Source organism: Lepisma saccharinum, chromosome 16 (assembly GCF_977018435.1).
Source record: "Lepisma saccharinum chromosome 16, izLepSacc3.1, whole genome shotgun sequence".
Lineage (NCBI taxonomy): Eukaryota > Metazoa > Arthropoda > Insecta > Zygentoma > Lepismatidae > Lepisma > Lepisma saccharinum.
Window position 1 is genome coordinate 33,280,984 of NC_139244.1, and position 20,941 is coordinate 33,301,924.

General features: G+C 36.6%; 1 protein-coding gene across 2 annotated transcripts in view; it reads left to right on the top strand.

The window, feature by feature from the left end:
• mRRF2 (mitochondrial ribosome recycling factor 2) overlaps positions 1–19,793 on the top strand; it is a 48,063-nt gene extending 28,270 nt beyond the window's left edge. Inside the window, exons 11-14 of one of the 2 annotated variants that reach the window (XM_083137317.1) lie at positions 2,672–2,865; positions 7,408–7,503; positions 17,352–17,498; positions 19,536–19,793. In XM_083137317.1, coding sequence (XP_082993443.1) covers positions 2,672–2,865; positions 7,408–7,503; positions 17,352–17,498; positions 19,536–19,721 — 623 coding nt within the window. In that variant the 3' untranslated portion in view covers positions 19,722–19,793. Of the gene's footprint in view, positions 1–2,671; positions 2,885–7,407; positions 7,504–17,351; positions 17,499–19,535 lie in introns of those variants that run through there. The other variant, XR_014443454.1, reaches the window with a different exon arrangement.
• The last annotated feature ends 1,148 nt before the right edge of the window (positions 19,794–20,941 follow it).

Sequence of the window (20,941 nt, forward strand, 5' to 3'; positions counted from 1 at the left end):
TTTGGTAAAAAAAAAATTACACAGGGGAAATATTGCAGTTTTCAAACCACTATAAATCAGAAACCTAAAGTGATAAGATACTTAAGGTTTCCTTTATTTGAAAGCTTGTTTAAAGTACAGTAAGACCTCGTTAATGCAGACTAAAGGGGGGGGATAAGTTGACCGGATTAACTGAAATAACCTAAAAGAACAGTAGAAAGCACATTAAAACCCTGTTTATAGCAACAAAACACGTTTATTATGGTGTATTTAAAGGGCATAGGCCTAAATACACTATACCTAGGGAGATAAATTTATGGTAAATAAATACTGAGGAGAGTGGTAAATAAAATGTTAGATCAGCGGTATATACCAGCGGTGGAAAAAAAAATGGCACACACTTTTTCATTATGAGAGGAAACAACATACAAAAGAGCTATAAATTGATAAACTACTTCATTTTTATATACTGTACACATACACAAGTACTTAGCTGTCCAACCAAAAAGAAAACATCAACACAAAATCACTTCATTTCTAATTGCATATCTCAAGTGATTTATTCATTGTATGTATTTAGAGGATATCCTTGCTGTCCAACAAATAAAATAATCACTACTGCACATACACAAACACATGTTGAAAATCACATGATGATAAACAAAATTCATTCATGACTGAACACAAATTACACCCTTGTTTCCCTTGATGTGTGGGAACAGACTAATCTTATCTCTGCTACAGCTAGCAAGTTCAATGAAACTGGAAGTTGAGTAGACATTCAGGGGAAGAAAGGAATGCAGCTTGACAGGGAGCGAAGTTTTCGAACTGAGATTATATGCATGGGAAATCCAAATTTGCAGCATCTTCCTGATGTGATTGAAGATAAAACGTTCTTCAGCTGCAAGTGGTAGGAAACTTTAGGCAAACGTTTCGTTACAAATCGACAGTTTGCGTGCAAACCTCGATTCCCGGTTTTTGCGTGTTTTCTACTTAATTTGTTGATATTTCACGGTTATTTCGCGAAAAAGCGTTCATTTTGTGGAAAAGCACATATTTCGCATTACTTCACAAATAAAACTCATGCATATTTCATCATTGGGGGTGTAGTTACGTGCAGAATGTTCAAAATTGCATCTTTTTTTTTTTCACATTTCGCGATTTCGCGCATCACGAAAATTCAATGTCCCTAACTATACTGTACAGTACAAAGTCTGCGGGAAACAGAATTTCATCAGTGGTTGACTGCCTTTTCTTTCGGAAGTTCTCTTGTTGACTTCTAGCCACATTTAAAACCTTGCATTTTGCTTTTTTCTTTTTTTCTTTTTTTTTTGCCTTTTGCCTGTCCGGATTAAGCTAAGTCCGGCTTATTGGGGTTCAGATTAACGAGGTTTTAATGTACTACCAAAACGTTATTAAGAAACATATTTATGATACAATCTTTAACTCTAAAATTAAAAGTCATTACACATTTATTATAAAACTGTATATCAAAATGAGATAGTAAGACTAGGCAAATTTGTTTGTTGAGTAAAATAAAACATACAGTTGGATGGATACTCCAAATGATGTTGACATCGCATGAAGTGCATCAATTAACATCCTTTACAGAAAGACATGTCAATGAAAGCAATTTCATATTTACATTAGAAGCATAGATAACTAGCTATGTAACTGCCGGCCCCCATGGCAGAGTGGTTAGTACATTGCGCTATGACACCAGGGGTCCCAGGTTCTAATCCCGGCCTGAGCATGGATGTTTGTGAATGTCCATTCAGCAATTTCATCATGTCATCACTCGTCACCATCTTCGCAAATTCGCCAAAACTGTCACAAGAAGCGAAGTAAAATTAAGCAAATCAATCAGTCAACCAAACTCTCTAGCCTTCTTAAACCTGAAGGTTTATGGCTGCAGCAACAAAAGTATTTTATCTGCCTATCCTGGGCAAGATCAATCCAATCTTTTCCATCCTTACCTATTTCCTTTAGGCCCATCTCAACACTATACCTCCATCTTTGTCTTGGCCTTCCTACAGGTCTCTTACCACCAGGTTTCCCAACAAGAAGCATACATACGGGAATTTTTCAAATTTCAAATCAGACTAAATTCTTTGAAAATCCAATATGTTGAAAACATATAATTCTATAACTAGTAAACCAGAGATTCAAAAATGTTATATCCTTTATATTTTCAGTTCCCGTCAGTGTGAATTTTTTTAATTAGAATTTTCGGATGTAGGAATTGTATTTAATGCACGTTTCATGCTATTGGATTTTATTAAAACGTGCAAATGTGCAAACCATTAAGTCACAAAATCATTTCCACTAGATTGCTTGGTTATGGAGTTTGTTTTAAGTCCACTTTTATGCACAGACAGACTAATTGGTACGACCTAGTGAGATCCAAACCATTAGTGCCTCCACCAGGTATTGAACCTGAGACCCCTTGATTACAAGGCAACGATGTTACCACTATGCCATCGGGAAGGAATGGAGTTAGTAATTATAAATCTCCAATTTTTTAAGATAGAAAAATAATTGATTTTCATGTGTGAATAAATTTTGGTAGGGCTGAAAATAGATTTAATATGGATAAATCAGTAAATTTTTAATTAATGTTAGGGATATAATAAAAGAACTAATAAAAAATCGTTTTAGTACATTAACAATTTGTTATCGATGTCTTTCCAAGGCTCAGCAAATCAACGCCTGACTGTGACTATGTCTGTGATGCCAATGAAGGACTCCCATAGCAGTGAAATCCTCCAGTTCGACAGAAGCCCCGACAGTGCCTCCAACTTAGCCTCTCTCTATCCAAAACATTTACAAGCTGTGAAGCAGGGAGTGGAAATTGCTTTATCAAGAGGTCCCAAACTGAGCTGCTCTGTGAGTGCCTTTTGCAAAGGTTAGGTATTACTCATGACCTAAATAATAGGGATGTGACCAGTTATTTGCTATTTTAGTTGTATTGATTGATACTGGCATATCTACTGTATATATAAGTGTAATTGTGAGCTTGTGTGGCCCAGTAATTTCACTGATATATGTATTTGTATAACAAGCAACTTCCCTGTTTTATTTTCACAATTCTGTCACACTTTCTAATTGCCTAATTTCTTTTTTCATTGTCAAATACATCACACCCATCTTGTTACATACATACATTAAGAAAGTGAAATCACCCAAGTTCTGTATTAAATGCTTACAATGTTATGAAAGATTTCTGCATAATTATTAAATCTATTATGTTACAAGAAATAGCATGTTTCTAAACATGCTGCAAATTTTGTAAGGCTGTGTGAAATCATTAGGTACAGTCACAGACACTTCTGGATTGTAATAATTCCATTGAAAGTCAATGGAATCGTTACAACCCAGAACTGTCCATGACTGTACATCATAAAATCTTGAATGTGAATTTCACAATGGCTTAGAAGACACCTTTCTCCACTGAATTTGTGCATCACATGTATAAAAAGGCATGAAACAAAATGTGTCCATAATGTCATAATTAGTACAAATTTGTTTGAAATGTTCTGTCTAAGCAATTTATTCATAAAGTCTCATAACATAAACATTCCTTTGAGAGTGAACAGTTAAAGGAATGTGCTACCATGAAAGGGATTCTAGGCTGAAACCTACATAAGATGTTTGTACAATTATTTATTAGTTCATTATTCACCCTCATCATCAGTTGCAAACATTCCAGCAGACCAAGGAAAAGGAGTAGGAAGAAGGAAAGAAATCAAATGCTTGTCAAGATTGAGTGAAATACTGAAAATGTATTGTGGAGAGACAAAGAACTATTTAGATAAAAGTTGGCAAATTCCATCTCTTTTTCTGCCTTTTTCAGAACATCTGGAAATGTTAAATCCATTTGCCTTCTTCTTTAGGCACTGTTCTTGGTCAGCTTCGTTAGTTTGGAAAATGATGCTAAATGCAGGAAATTTTTACACTAATTGTATGGGAGTATCAGCAGCACAAGAACTAAAGTGTGTAACACATAGGAAAAAAATATAAAATCGGATATTCGCTGTAGTAGGGATGGGACAGATCAAGCTGTACTCTATCAGTATTGGTTTATTGGTAACACCCTGTAATTTAGTTAAAAAATGTCATTTTGAATAAATATAAAAACATAATTTATACACCATAGTTTTGTTAAGTAAATGTATAAATATGCATTGTATCTAAATAATCCATTTGGCAGTTACGCGGAGAGAGAAATAATTCACTCTAATAAATTCATGTTTTATTTTTCCATGCAATTTTTGTTCACAATCAATTTCACCACCTGTGTGTTAGCTTCATCAGGCATATACTGTCTTGCTGCAGGTGGCATGGTTCCTTTTTCTTCTGTCCACATTCATGGTGACACTAGTTGAAGCGGGCCTTTCACTTTGTGCTCTTTCAGTGCAGGCATGGTACTTCTTTCTTTTGCCAAGCATCGGAATTTTGGCGCTTCTGGTTCCCAGTCTCATCGTCTGCATCCGTGCGAAGGTGCTAGTTTTCACTTGCATGGACAGACAGGGTTTTTCACAGGTGCTTATGTTTCGTGTTTTTTTTTTTGCAGTTAGCATGCAGGGAGAATGGGTTGGACAAGTATGCATATTTCTGTGGGCAGGAAGCCAGGTTTTATTGAGGGCTCCAGGGTTGGTGTTAAGGTTGGTGGGCATGATCACTAATGCGTAGGTTTCTTTTGAGAGCCTTTCTAATGTGGATCTCACTTGCAAATTACTGTGGTTTTCGTCGATGAGGTGGTAGGCCTTGCCTGCTCTTCTTCTTCTGAGACAGTGGTCCACATCGTGCTCCTTGACTTAAGCCTATGTCGGCATTTTGTCATACCTACATACTTGCTTCCGGAGGTGCAGGTGACCATGTAGATGCCACTTCTTGCATTGGGGTCAGTGTAATAACGTTTTAAATGGGTTGGGTGGGAGGCTATGGAAGGAGGGTCTGGTCTGCTATCTTGAAATTGTGCCTAGTCAGAACTTTTTGTATTTTTTTGGTTAGGTCAGGGGAGGCCAATCCATTTTTCTTTTATCTTTTCATTCCAGTTGCGTGGCTAGTTTATTTTGCTTTTGGTTGCATCTAGGAGGCAGAGTAGTTCGTGTCTGTTGTACCCATTCCCATTATTGATGCCTAGGAAGACGATGCGGTCAAATTCAGTCTGCAGGTCTTCAGGTTCAGGGTTAAGGTTGATGGCTCTTGAAAGAAGTTGATCCATTTTTTAAACTTTTTTTTCCGTGCGGAGTGGCTGGAAAGTTTGTGAATGTATTGTGATCCAGATCTGGAATACCTGTGTATGTTGGTCTTGAGCTTGTTATTCTTCCTGCTTGTGGCGAGATCCAGGTAGTTTACCAGGTTGTCCTTTTCCTCCTCTGGTACGAAGTGGATGTTCGGTTTGGCCGAGCTAAACTGTTGTATAGCTTCCTGTAATTATTCATGTTTTTTGTAGAGAAGTATGGAGGCATCAGCATACTTCTTGTAGCCATTTCCAGAGAAGAGGGGTGAGCACAGGACGTTGGTTTCTATCGAATTCATGACTACGCAGACTTTCAGAAGGGATATGATTAGTCTCATACGGGCTTTTGTTGTTGGTTAATAGCCACTTCCTAGTTTCACGTATCGCGAGGCTTCTTGGTATGGATAAATACATCTCCTGGACGTTTATGCTGGCCAGTCTTATTTTGTCTGCCCCCATGTATCCGTCGATAATTTCCTTTACTTCTTGCTGTTTTAGACACAGTATTTCAGGCGGTGGTTGTGTTCGCTTATATTTTGTTCATGTTCATGAACAGATCTCGACTCATCCCCCTGTTCACAGAGTAAGAGAAGGATATTCCTGCCTTCTGGTGAATTCCAAAAATGCACAAACCTGGAACCCTCCCTCCGTGTAATAGTCACTTGCTTCAAACACTCAGCAAATTGCCTTGCTAAGTGACCTGAACACCAAACCCGGGGCCCTCAATAAAACCTGGCTTCTTGCCATCAGGAATGTGCATAGCTGTCCAACTCATTGTCTCTGCATGCCAACTGCAAGAAACCAAGCACAGACCATAAGCACCTGTGAAATGCCCACCTGCGCATGCAAGTGGAAACGAGCACCTTCACATGGATGCGGACAAACGAGACCAGGAACCACTGCTAAAATCCCGATGCATGTCAAAAGAAGTACCACCGCACCCACACAAGAGGAGCAGAAAGTGAAAGGCCCACTTCAACTAGTGCCACCACGAATGCAAGCAGAAGAATAAGGAACCATGCCACCCGCGGCAAGACCGTACATGCCTGACGAAGCTACCAGACAGGTGGCGAAATTGATCGCGAACAAAAACTGCATGGAAAAATTACACTTGAACATATTAGAGTGAATTATAAATATGCAGTTCATTTTTCTAAGGCAAAACCAAATTGCAGATGCCTGATTACATGCATTAACTAAAGAGGTGAATAAGCCATTAAGGTTCTTAATGGAAGATTTGCAGCTTTGTAATTCATTGATGGAATGAAGTTATCTATCCTGTCTACCTTGATCTGCTGAAATTACATATTGATCCATCCCTAACATATTGCAAGAAAACAATGAGAATTTGTAATAATTGCCAAATTCATTGTATACCAAGATTGTATAGCATCCTAATTCATGTGGAATTCATGAGCAGTAAGCCTACCAAGCAGATTTTTTATTGGGCGATGCATGGTTACCATGTTGAGTCGCTGCTGTTTTTGTGGCTTTCATGACTTTAGCCTGCCACCTCTTTTCAAAAAGCTCCTCAATGACTCGTGCTGCTGGGTAAATTCCAAAGTTTTGATGGCTTCCACTGGGAATCAAACCTGGGACCGCTTGCACCAAAAGTGGGAGTGCTATCCATTTGGCTTCATGGTATCACTTTATCAAAATGAACAATATAAATTTATATATTGCTACAAAAATTAGTCAGTAAATGATACTGCATTTCCTTTAAATTTTTCCATTAAAATTCAGCTCATAATCACTGATAATTAACAGTAATATAAAAATTCAACAATTCATGTAACTCCTTGTAGTTTAATAGTAAGAAAGGAATGTCTACAATGTTCCTTATTATAACTTAACTTTTTCACTTAGAAATTAGCAAGTTTTTAAGAAAAGTGCAGCGTAAGAGACGTCAGTGTTCTGCTTTTTCCTAATTCTAAGCCCACAGTGTAAAAAATTGTTAAAACTACTTAGTAATTTCATTCTCTTTTTGTGAACTTTGATTTGTGCATAAAACAGTGTTCTGTCTATATTATAATCTTTCTGTATTCGATTTTTTGATATTAAAACCATGCCTTTCTTGAAAAAGATGCACATTTGTTTTACCACAAAAGGAACATTATTTAATGTGAATATCAAAAGTAAACACTGCAAAAAATTTCCTTCTTATGGTGATGTTTTGCCTGTAGGTTGTTGACACTGCAGTAATCCTCCACTGGATAGAAGTTGGGAGAGGAACTTCAGAAACAGTTGTATCTGCAGCAATAACCCAATGTATTCAAAAGGTAAGACATTCAAAATTTATTTGTATATCTCTGAGTGAATAACTGAAATCAAATATTATTTACAAGTTGTTCCAACGTAACTGCAATTTTTTAGTATTCTCAATTTAATTTCCAAACAGCATATTGATTTTCTTTGTAACAGTAACATTTCAGAAACTTCTCTTTGCGTCATGAGACTCAACTTCAAAAGAAACCGCTTGCATTGTGGACTACCTTGCAATTTCACTACTTCTTGTCCATGGTTTCTTGGAACTCGATTGGGTCTGAAACAAGAAGTTTGTGTAATGTTACATGTTATGAAAACAAACAATTGACTGTTTATGAAACGAATGTAGTTTTCAGCACAAGAAGACAGTTTCTTGTTTCAAAATATTTTAATTTAAACATAAATACATTTGTTGATTACATTGTGGATACTTATTTTATTTATCTTCCAATATTTTGACTGATTGAAACAGACATTGTGCAACATGAAAAAGGTTGCACTGTCTCTCTGTTTAAATTACCATGTAATAACTATCGATGCAATCAAAACTAAACGCACGGCCAAGAAATTAGGCAGGTGGCAGAAGTTCGCGCTGTTGCCATATTTGAATACAAACCCGTGTGTTCAAAGGTCTAAGAGAATGAAAGATCTCTTTGTAGAGTTAGTCTTTGTAATCCATGTGATGCAAACTGGCAGTATTTGCTCGAAAGGTCAGGAATGACAACTGTATGCCCCAGAGAGAGAGGTCGTTCTGACGCTCAAACTAGGCAACACAGCCCAGTTGACGTTGCCACACAGTGTGCAGGAACCAGCAACTTTTGTCCCCCTCTCGCTTTGCTTTTCCCATATGTGGCACCAGCGCAATTCTGCCCAGCCACCTATTTTCATAGCCATGCATTTAGTAATATGAACACAAATGATGCCAAATTATATAGCAAAAGACAAAGTTTGTTTTAAGTACACTTTATGTTTAGTTAAGACTAATTGAGACTGGACCTAGGGTTCCCACGTTAACTTGAAATGTATTTTCCCTGAGTTCTCCAGAATCTTCAATTTTTTACAATAGCGTTCATTTCCCCTCACAGCCATAGCATCACCACCTTATAATAATTATTATTATTATTAGAGATGAGATGGACTAGCTGATTGATTGATTTAAAACTTCTGGGTGCTTCAGCCTTTGTGGCCATTTTGCACCCTTCTAAGTCATATCATGCCAAAGGCATGATAGACTGGGACAATTTTAGAAAATTCTGACTGTAGGAAGCATTTTTGAGGAAAAGCGGGCAAACAACATTTTCTGAATGTATTTGATGTGCTGATTACGAATATTTTGTTTGCCACTCTCGATTTTGGTGTTATATGCTTCAAATCTCTAAAAAACAAAATGGCGGCCATACGAAATTAGTTCCTATTAACTTTTGAAGGAGCAGAAACAAAATAGTGATCTTGGTGTCAAACAATATGTTTTTGGGTATGCTGAATCCAAATATTATGTTTTCTAATCTGAAATTTTAAGATATGTGCTCCAAATCGCTAAAAAACAAAATGGCGGCCATACGAAATGAGTTCCTATTAACTTTTGAAGGAGCAGAAACAAAATAGTGATCTTGGTGTCAAACATTATGTTTTTGGGTATGCTGAATCCAAATATTATGTTTTCTAATCTGAAATTTTAAGATATGTGCTCCAAATCGCTAAAAAACAAAATGGCGGCAATACGAAATGAGTTCCTATTAACTTTTGAAGGTGCAGAAACAAAATAGTGATCTTGGTGTCAAACATTATGTTTTTGGGTATGCTGAATCCAAATATTATGTTTTCTAATCTGAAATTTAAGCTGTTTGTTCCAAATCGCAAAAAAAATAAAATAAAAAAAAAATGGCGGCTACGTGCATCCATGAAATGTTTCGTATCCATACTTTTGAACTAGGAATAAAACAGTGTAACAGTAGGTTTTTAATACAGAAAAGAAAAAAAGTATAGAACATTTCTGAAGTAAAGATGCAAAATAATAATATTATTCAAAGCATGAGACCATATTGAATTATTAACAGTACCAGTGTATGATAAATCCGCACGTTATCCTTATTCAACCTTATTTTGCCTACAAAAATAGTATATCATTTTTCTAGTCACGGATATTCATGCACTCCTTAGTGCCAGTATCTGCACATTTGCAAGCTGCAGTACATACAAGCTGGCCTTTCCTGCAGGAACATGTAGCGGATATACAACCACCCAAACATCCACAGGTGACAATGTCGTAGAAAGGTTGTGGAATTGGTGGCAGCGATTGAAGTTTTGGAACGAGCTGCCCATCAACCATTTTCCATCCCAAGATAGTAGGTGGTGGTAACACAGTTTTTGGTATGACCGACTGCCTCCACACCATGGCTTGATAGTGGGCCCGTTGTACATGTAACTATGTAACCATAGAGCATCGGTAGTGGGGGGCAGTGCTTGTGGTGTTTTTCCTTTGCTGAACAGCTTTCCTCTGGCTTCATCACAGCTGCTTGCCTCCGGTAGACCATACAACTTGCATATGACCTTCTCTGCCATGTGCGCTGTTTCTTGTTTCAATTCGTCATCACCAAGATTTAGTAGATCATTATTATTAGTGTTAAATATTTTCCGTGCTGTCTTCTTACTGAGTCCAGCAATGTAGGATACTGTGTCGCATCCTGTTATGGCGTGGAATGTGATGAGAGTTTCGAAGACAGGATCCGTAAATGAAAGCTTCCGCCTGACTTCATGTAATGGAATGTATTTTCTCTTTTTTTATGTTCCTACTCGCAACCACAATTTCGTACATCTAATCTTGTGAAATAACGCTACCAATTGCACTAATACATCTGCATCACGTACTGAGACAACAATGTTATCAGTACCAGAATGAAGACAGTGAAGTACAATGCGCGTGTCCGCCTGTTCGTGGTTTGCCTGCAATCCTTCAATAGACAAATCACGATTGTTTGTTCGTACGTCATCCTCCTTGTGAAATCCACCGGAAACCACAAATATTTTGTCTTCAGGAGAATTGTTGATCAAATTATTAGAGAGAAAACAGGCCAAATCTTTTTTATTCTCTGAGTTAGCAAGAAAGTCACTGAATTTGTTGGGGATTGGCACGGATCCATTTTCTATTACTCTCCTTACTAAATGAGCATGTTTCAAGCGCCTATCCCTTGTTCCACCCTTGATTGAAGTTGCGTTATACCGATCAAAGGTTACATCAATCCTCTTAAAGTTTCTTCCCATAGAAAGAACAAGGTTAAGAAATACATCTGCCAGTTAACCAAAGTTTAAAAACTCCTGCAGGCTTTCCAAGTGCAACAACTAATGCTTGACCATCTATTATAAGGCATGACGCAGACAGAATTGATTATCAGGTGAACAAATTACATCCTTGGTCATCACATCAGCTAGAATGGTTTTGTTTCCTGTTCTCAGACTTCCGTTTGTGTTGGCACGGGAGGTTGGAATTGGCATTAGTTCATGACACGAAATGCGATTTAGATCCACATTACGACCTGCCTCATAAGCAGTTAGGAGCCGCTGGAGAATATTCCTGTCAGTTTTCAAAATGGTATGCTTGCCACTTACTACCAATTTAACTTCATAGAGGGACTTAAAGGTCTTTGCATTTGAATTATGTAGAGGATCACTTGACTTGTGTGTGACTTTTACCAGGGGCCATCATCCTTTCCTTCACGAAGGTGTCTAGCTTTACTTGGTCCAGTGTTTCAGCTTTGAGGAGAGTATCTTGAATATCTGAAGTAGCTAAATCATTTGTTTGTGGCAATGTTCTGGAGGATCTGATAAGAAACTTCTTAAGATGATGGCTCACAGGTGCAGGTCTTTTCAAATGTATAAGTGGTTCCAAGGTTCTATATTTCTAACATTCTGAAATAAAGTAAAAAAAGAAAAAAATAGTTTATAGGTTTAGTCATTTTTGTGGTTCTTTTGTTTAAAAAAGAGGAAAAAACTACAACAATTTTCAAACATGTCAGATTAGAAAACATAATATTTGGATTCAGCATACCCAAAAACATAATGTTTGACACCAAGATCACTATTTTGTTTCTGCTCCTTCAAAAGTTAATGGGAACTCATTTCGTATTGCCGCCATTTTGTTTTTTAGCGATTTGGAGCACATAGCTTAAAACTTCAGATTAGAAAACATAATATTTGGATTCAGCATACCCAAAAACATAATGTTTGACACCAAGATCACTATTTTGTTTCTGCTCCTTCAAAAGTTATTAGGACCTCATTTCGTATGGCCGCCATTTTGTTTTTTAGCGATTTGAAGCACATAACATCAAAATCGAGAGTGGCAAACAAAATATTCGTAATCAGCACATCAATTACATCCAGAAAATGTTGTTTGCCCGCTTTTCCTCAAAAATGCCTCATACAGTTTTTACAGCCACATTTCTGAGAATTTGCACCAGGCTATGACTCGAATCCAGGACCCTGGGCGCCATAGTCCGATAGTCTAATCATTTCATAAAAAGGGCCCGAGTATGAAAGAAGCTGGAAAGAGCTTCTTTCAAGCAAAAGCCACCTGCGAACGAATTCTTCCGGAATCGCAGGAAAGATACTGCAAACACAGCTTTACACTGAAAGCACCGTTATTAAGAGACACGATCTCTCAACGGCGAAGTTCAAATTTCGTTTAAATAGCTCGGGAGAATATTTCTACAAACAGTCGGTATCTGAAATCTATCGCGTGCACAGTCGTAGCCTCGGAATTATACTCATACAACCAGTTGAACTAAGAAAGTTATGGCGTGAATAGTTGTTGCCTCCGACTTAAAGTCTGATTACCGAACGTTACAAAAGGAGTTACAGCGAGGAGTAGTTCACTATCGGAAAGGAGCTTTATTTCAGGAGAGTTCATCAGAGTTTCATCAACGAACCAGCAGGTCGATCGTCACTTAAGTGTAGACGTCTTACGATACACCTCTCGCAGCCAATTAACTTCAAATATCAGGCTTTACATAGCCTATCAACGATCCCGAAAGATAAACAAACTCTTGTTTGTACGAAGTATACGGGGAAAACCCTCTTATCTAAAAACCCTTACCTTACCTAAAAATTAAAAAAAAGGTGTAAAGAGACCTTTGAGAAAGGTTAAACTTGCAAGTTGTAAAGAGACTTCCACAGGACAAACACGAAATTTTAAAAAGGCAAGGATAGTCTAAAAGCTTCCTCAGAAACAGTGTTATGCCTGCTCTTCTCAAAAAAGATAAAAACATTTGGTAAAACACTGTCATCATCTCCCAACATGGATGGATGATAAATCATTGGGAAGGTTAAAACTGTTCGAGGAAATTGAAATCAGCACATGTGGGAACATACAACGTTGCAGGTACAGCACAGCGAAGGGTCCAGCCCTTGCAGCAAATGGCAATGTGTGAGATGGCTGTGTCAGATTCGAAGCAGAATTAAGATGACTTATTTTGGCAAGAGAGAGAATGAGAACAAGGTGGACAACAAGGTCACCACTTCCTGCATCAGCAGACTTGGTGGTAGCATCAAGCTCCTTCGTTCCCCCTTGATGCCTACGTGACTGGGGACCCAGCAGAAACAAACTAATTGTTACTCTATTGGTATGGGCATATCTGTGGATCAATAATAATGCTGATAATTTTTGCTATTTTTTTTTATTACTTTTATGAATAAAAAAATACAATTTGTATGTCATGGTCTTGTGAAGTAAATGTCTAAATAAGCAGTTCATTATTAAGGTTCGGCTGGACCTTTGGCATTCGAATGGGCGATTTTTTTTTCAAATTTTCCTCTCCATTCGAAAAACCTCTTGGATATTTCAAAATATGAAAAATTACGTACACTTAAAATTCCTTCTAGAGCATTTACGTGAATTTTTGTGTAGTTTGCTTTCACTGTTATCTAGATATTCTCAATAGTTTCGCTATTATGAATATTAAACTATTCATAATATCTAGATAATAGTGAAAGGAAACCATGAAAATTCACGTCAATGCTCTAGAAGGAATTTTAAGCGTACATAATTTTTCATATTTTGAAATATGCAAGAGGTTTTTTCGAAGGAGAGGAAAATTTGAAAAAAAGTTGCTCATTCGAATGCCAAAAGTCCAGCCGAGCCTTAAAGTAAATCATATTGAATCACTTGATTACATACATTAATTGAGGAGGTGAATGAATGTTCTGCAAGAATCATTTGCAAATTTTGCATTGGCTCGGTTATTGGAATTAGTAAATTTTATATCAGTATTTTATCAGTACTGGGAATGCTTCATATCAGTTCACTTTCTGAAATCAAACTACTAAATGAAGAATCCCTGTGCACATATAATTAAGGACTGCGGTTACAGATATTTGTCTGAGTTAACACCTTTTCAAACTGTATTGCAGTGTACAAAATAACACTCCAAACATACCATATATAGAACAAATATTTTCTCGCTTTTGAGAAACAGAAATTTACAAATGGACACAATATTATTATTATTATTTATTATCTCAATAGGGTTACAATTAAGCCATACAACATTTCATTTAGAACAATATTGATGCAAATAATGACTTGATGCCCTAAGTTGTAAAAAATATATATATACACACAGAGTCTCCCTTGAATCATTCCACAATATATATACAAATGCTACATCCATGGAAGATGAGATGAATTTATATGAGAATGTAGAGTATTACATAGTAGCAATGAAATAAGGAGAGTTTGAGTGTTATTTGAAAGAAAAGAAGGTGTATGGGTTTGGATATGAGTGTGTATGGAATTACTGTTTGACAAGGTTAGGGATGAAAATTTAAGTCATATATGTGTTGGGGGAGGGGGGGAGTAAGCACTGAAAATAATATTACTGAGAGTTAGAATTTATAGGCATATGAACGTAGAAGATGACAGAACTGCGCTTTGCTGGTACTGAGTTTGACCCTTCCTCGAGAGTGAATTCCAGGTTACCGCTGCTAGGTATGAGAAGGACTTCTGATGAAATCTGCTTTTGTTAGGTTTGGTGATTACTAGGTCTCTAACTCTATGTAAGGACGATCTGGTGTTTCGGGTGCTGAATTCAGAGTGGACCTTAAGCCTATTATGCAATGGAGATGATTTGTTATGAATACTATGGAATACCTTATTCAGGTAGATGTAATGTATTCTCAAAGTGACTGTGGGTATGTTGTAAAACTTGCGCAATCGTTGGGAATGATTTTGGGGGTGCATGTGAATGGTTCTTAAGCAATTGTTTTCGATAGTTTCAAGTTACTTCAGATGAGTTAAGTTACCGCCAAAAATAAGACTAGCACCATACTCGAATATGGGATGAGTAAGGGAAAGGTAGAAATGTCTACTAAGATTTCTATTGAGATATTTACGAATTTTTCAAAATATGTAAATATGGTGATAGATTTTACAGATATAGTTATTTATTTGGAGGTTAAACTTTAGCTGAGGGTCGATAATGATTCCGAGATATTTTAAATGATTGCTCAAAGATACTCTGGCATCATTAAGGGTAATATCTATTGTGCTTGCCGGGATTCCCTTACGGGTGTGAAGCACCATGGCCTTCGTCTTTGCAACATTAAACTTCAGGTTGTTGATGTTATACCAATTTAGTACTTTCGGGAATGAGTTTTCCATTTTCTCCTTTACATCATTGTACGTTTCTCCAACATGGACGGGCCGGACCCAGTGGCCAAGTGGTTCCTGCGATGCCAAGGGTCCCAGGTTCAAATCCCGCTCGGGCTTGGTTGTTTGTGAATGTCCATTCATCAATTTCATCACTCATCCCCATCTTCGCAAATTAGCCAAGAGGCACAAAACGCAAAGTAAAATAAATAAAGTAAATCAATCAATCCAACATGGACGAGAAGGCACTTATCTGCGTACAGAGTAATCGATAAATCTGAATTTATTAGTGTGATATCGTCAATAAATAGGTTGAATAATTTTGGGCCAAGTATAGAGCCTTGTGAAATGCCAGAGGACACTGACTGCTTGGTGGAAACTGAACATCCTACTTTCGTTGAGATTTTTGTATTTGCGAGAAAACTTTTGATCCAGATAATTGTTTTGCTATGGAACCCAAATCTATCCTTTAATTTTTGTAGTAGCAACTTGTGGTCAACAGTATCAAATGCTTTGCATACATCCAGGGAAATAAATCCAACCAGGGGACTGTTTTTTCGTCCATTCATTAAATAAACTAAGTAACAATAATTCCGAGGACACATCCTTTCTGAATCCAAATTGTCGATCAGACATAAGATTATTTGTTTCCAGGAAGGTAATCAATTGCCTGTCTATTACCCTCTCTAAAACTCTGCTCAAAGTAGGGGTTAGAGAAATAGTTAGATCCTAAGGTAAGAGATTCAGTTTGTGGATTGGTGTTATTATGGAGTGCTTCCAGTTTGTTGGAAACTGGCCACGTTTGAAGGCATGTTTATTATGTCGGCAAGGAGCTCCGCTATAAGTTGGGCCAACACCACCAGAACGCTGTTCGGAATGCCATCTGAACCTCCTGCCTCTTTTACGTTTAACTTATTAAGAATTGCCAAACCATTATCGACAGTGACAGATTTTTATATGAATTCTTCAATTTGCTTGACAATAGTTGAATTGGGGTCTTCTCTTAGTATATTTACACCTGAATTGTTGGGATTAATGTGCGTTGATGATTTGCAGATATTAGAAAAATGAATACTCAGATAATGAGCCATATCGGGTGGGCTTGTTAGGTGGACATTGTCGATTAGTAAGTGATTAATTGTTGTTTTTGATTCTCTAGCCGTGATCTCATTGATAACCTTCCATTTGCAGCTGTTATTGCTAGTGGTCTGGTTCACCATATCTCTGTAGTAATGCACTTTTGCTTGCCTAGCAATTGTTGTCCACGTATAGTCGCAGAAAAGGTCCACCGCTTTATTGAACAACCGGTAATTTTTTAATTTGAGGAGTAATCCAGGGCTTCCTGCTTTCTCTCACCCTGGGAGTTTCAAGGGAGCAAATTTGTTGAGTGCAGTCGAAATGAGAGACTGCAGATGACTTACATTTTTGTCCACGGTTAAGTCAGGAGATGTACTTGCGTAGAATGGAAGAGAGGACGTAAAGGTAAAAAAATCAGGTTCATATATTTTGTGAATTTTACGGGTAGTAATTAGCTTTCTTGGCGTTAGCGTTATATTAATTTTGAGTGTGGTGTAAACGAGAAAATGGTCACTCATGTCCTCATAGACAGTTCGTGTAACTGTGTGATTAAACTGTGTCAATTAACGATTTAGATGTCCTTTTAATTCTTGTAGGCAGAGTAACGAGTTGTTTGTGTCCTACAACTGATAAAGTATCCAATAATGTATTTGTGTCTTGGTCATCTTTCAGTAGATTTACATTCACGTCTCCTAGGAATATGGATAGTTGGCTTGGTGGTAAGCTTTTGATCGTCATTTGCCCCCCCCCCCCCCCAATTTTTGCAACTTTTGCCCCTGCACTGTGCTAAATCTTATCTACAAAGGGAAAATATAACTGTCTCCCCCCCCCAGTTTTGGGACCCAATCACTAACCACTGGGCAACAGTATTACCAATATGTCATCTGTGAAGCTCATATATTTTTTTTATAATTTCCTGTGTTACCACAGTATTCATTTTACCACAGTGTTCATTTTAGCAACTTGAATTTTTTTCTTACACACACACTCCTTTTTGGGTATACTTTAATATATTTTTGAAGTTTTGATGTTTTGTTTATTATCTCTGTGACAAATGTTTGTAGGTTATTAAATGTAAAACCAATGTAGCTCTTGAAAAAGACTGACAAAAATTTAAATATTGTCTCTTTTCTTTCTATTTAGCTGCTGAAGAAATGTGGAACATACCTGCTGGAGCCAATTATGCAACTGGAAGTTGTAACAGACGAGGATTGCGTGTCGGTTGTGTTGGCTGATCTCTCTCAGAGAAGAGCAGCCATACATGACATAGGAACAAGAGGATCACAGAGGGTGAGTAAGATGTTCCTTTAACCATCCAAGGCTAAATTAGGCTAATCACATGCTTCCAGTCTAATGTTTATATTCTGACTTCTAATGCCTTCAGAAAAACACACAACTCCTCATTTTTGTAGTAATTGTTTTGTCATTTAACAAAATATTTGGACACCAGACAATCAGAAGAAAATAAAAAGTTTTTGAAACCGATAATAGGTAATTTTCTGGAGCACAGTGCTCTCTTCCCATGCTCGGAGTGAACTTTCACCAACATTCTGCTCCATGCAATTTCAGCCTTTATATCCGATATACATTTTACCCACTACATTCAACTCAATTCATACATACAAATTGTAATCTAAAAATTTGAATGTGTCTGTGAAATGTTATGGAAAATTTACATGCAGATCTACTTTCCCCCCTGTTAAGAGCTAATGCAAAATTATTATAATTAGTCAAATTCACACCAGATATTTGAGAAATGATGTTGACATGAGGTGCAGAATAGATACTTATGATGACTACAGAAGTTGCCACGTTGAACATGAGCATATACACTAGGGATATGAAATTTTGGCCGATACTGATAAATTATCTGATATAAAATTTACTAATACGTACTGATAACCGAAATCCTACTAACCAATATTCTACCAATCTGATAAAAATTCCTAATGATCCTTGAAGATTCATTGGTTCATTCACCTCCTAAATGTGTGTGGTTAGCAGATACCGGTAGAGTATGCAATTAATCTGTCTCATCCCTAATATAAACATTAGAACATATAATACCGGTATATAATGCATTGGTTAGCACATCATGCTACGATGTCAGGGGTTTTGGGTTCAAATCCCAGCCTGGGCATGGATGTTCGTGAGTGTCCATTCATCAATTTCATCATGTCACCACTCATCCCACCACCACCAAACTTCGCAAATTAGCCAAAAGTGACACAAAAAGCAAAGTAAAATAGAAGAAATAATGCAAAATAGAAGTGAAAACTAATACACATAAATTAATAGAGCCTTTGTAAGCAAGTTGTGCAGATAAAGTTAGTATTTTGCTTCCATGTATTTATTAAAATGTCAATGAGATATTTTCATTTTTTCTCCACAAAATATTGGTGGTAATTGGTCATTACTAGTTCTTTGAATTTAAATGTTCTGTTTTCATAACCATTTGAAATGAAGCATAGATTTTATATTAAAATATTGAAGATGAATTATTAGCAATGGTGTTTTTTAGGGATGGGGCAGATTAATTGGTCCACTTATCAGTATCTGCTGATATAGGCATATCATCCAATTTACCAATCCAATCTTCTATATATATAAAAATGTATGTATGTATGTTTGTTCCAGCATAACTCTCGAACGCCTGGAGCAACTTCAACCAAACTTGGTACACATATCACCTACAATCTGGAAAGAATACTGTGGGGTTAAGACACCCCTGGCACCCCTAGGCGTGGGGCTGGAAAGGGGGTGACATGTAAAATGACCAATATTAGTGGGAATCCATAGTTTTTGGCGTCGCTAAGATGAATAGTGACACTCCCAATGCCGTTCAACTCCAAGTTCATTTGACACTATAGTTAAATTCATTATTTTCCTGTCTGATAGAAGATTGGGATAAATAAGTACCTGTGCAACGCCGGGTAATCAACTAGTATATCTATAAATATCTTATAATTTAGTGCAAAAGTTTACAATTTTGGTATAATTTTTGTGGATAATCTCCGTGTAATACTTTTCTTAAAAAAGTAATTGTCCAAATATGCAACTTCTTTTGCACTGCAGTCACCTGGAAAAAAAATATTTATTAAGGAGGTCAATTCACGTTTTTCAAGGACCATTTGGAATTTTATATTGGATCGACAAAATATTTGTTATCAGTATCTGCAAATTTTATATCAGTACTTTTTTTTGGTATTGGCCAAAATTTCATATCGGCCCATCTCTAGCTTTTTTATAATTACTAAATATGCCACATTTTTATCATGGCATATGTCCATTGATAATTTTAATTTGATATATAATTTGAATGAACAGGTGGTGGAAGCTACAGTACCTTTGTCTCAACTGCTGGGATATTCATCTGCTCTGCGGACAGTAACCTCAGGATCAGCTTCCTTCACAATGGAGTTCTCCTGCTACCAACCAATGCTCCCGCTCGATGAGAATAAGGCTATAGAAGAAGTTACTGGATTTGCTCCAGGGATAAATGTTCATAACTAGTGCAAATACTGTATGTATGGCTTGTTATACTGCAACCTGTGATAGTATGTTAGTAAAATTTAGTTTCTTATGCTTTATCCTTTTCTTGAATTGAATATGTTATTTTGTTAAAAATTGTGAAAAGTCTTTACTCATTCTATCAATCAGTGGCATATTATCCCATTTTACTGGCTTTTTTCATATGTAGAAATTGTTGGAAACTCTGAAATTGTTGGACTCCTGATTTGTTTTACTTGCTTGCTTGCATTGCTGTTTTATTTGTATAGTGTCTACCAATTTGAACGCCAGATCTTTAAAATTAGATAGAATGAAAACCACAAGTGATAATGACATATATATATGTTTTTGAAATTTGGACCAACAGACGTAAATAAGAATTGGGAGCACATACGTAATGCAATAGAATCAGCAGCTAAAGAAAGTATAGGATACCATAAACCGAGAAAAAGTAAGCCATGGTTTGATAATGAATGTCATAATCTAATAGAAATAAGAAATCAGGCTAGACTTAGGTGGTTAAATAACTCTGATGATACAAATCTAAACAATTATAATAGAATAAAGCAAGAAGTTAACCGCACGTTTAGAAGTAAAAAAAGAGATTACTTGAAAAGCAAAATTAACGAAATTGAAACAAACAGCAAAAATAAAAATATCAGAGATTTATATAAAGGTGTAAATGAGTTTAGAAAGGGGTGGCAACCTAAAGTAAACTTGATAAAAGATAAGGACGGTGATTTTCTAGCTGACCCAAGCGATATTCTAAATAGATGGAAGAACTACTTTAATGACCTTTTAAATGTTCATGTAGGAGATAAATCAGAAGTGAATGAAGTACACACAGCAGAACCTTTAGTTCCAGAACCTAACTTGACTGAAGTTAAAGATGCTATTAAAAGGCTAAAGAATAACAAAGCACCTGGCATTGATTTAATACCAGCTGAGTTAATTAAATATGGTGGAAATTCATTAATATGTCAAATTCATAAATTAATTTGTTTAATATGGAATAAAGAAGAAATCCCTCAACAGTGGAAAGAATCCATAATTGTTCCTGTGTTTAAAAAAGGTGATAAAATGAACTGCAATAATTACCGTGGAATTTCTCTACTCTCAACAACATATAAAATATTGTCTAACATTCTTTTAACAAGACTAACCCCATATGCTAATGAAATTATAGGTGATTATCAATGTGGATTTAAACGTAACAGATCAAC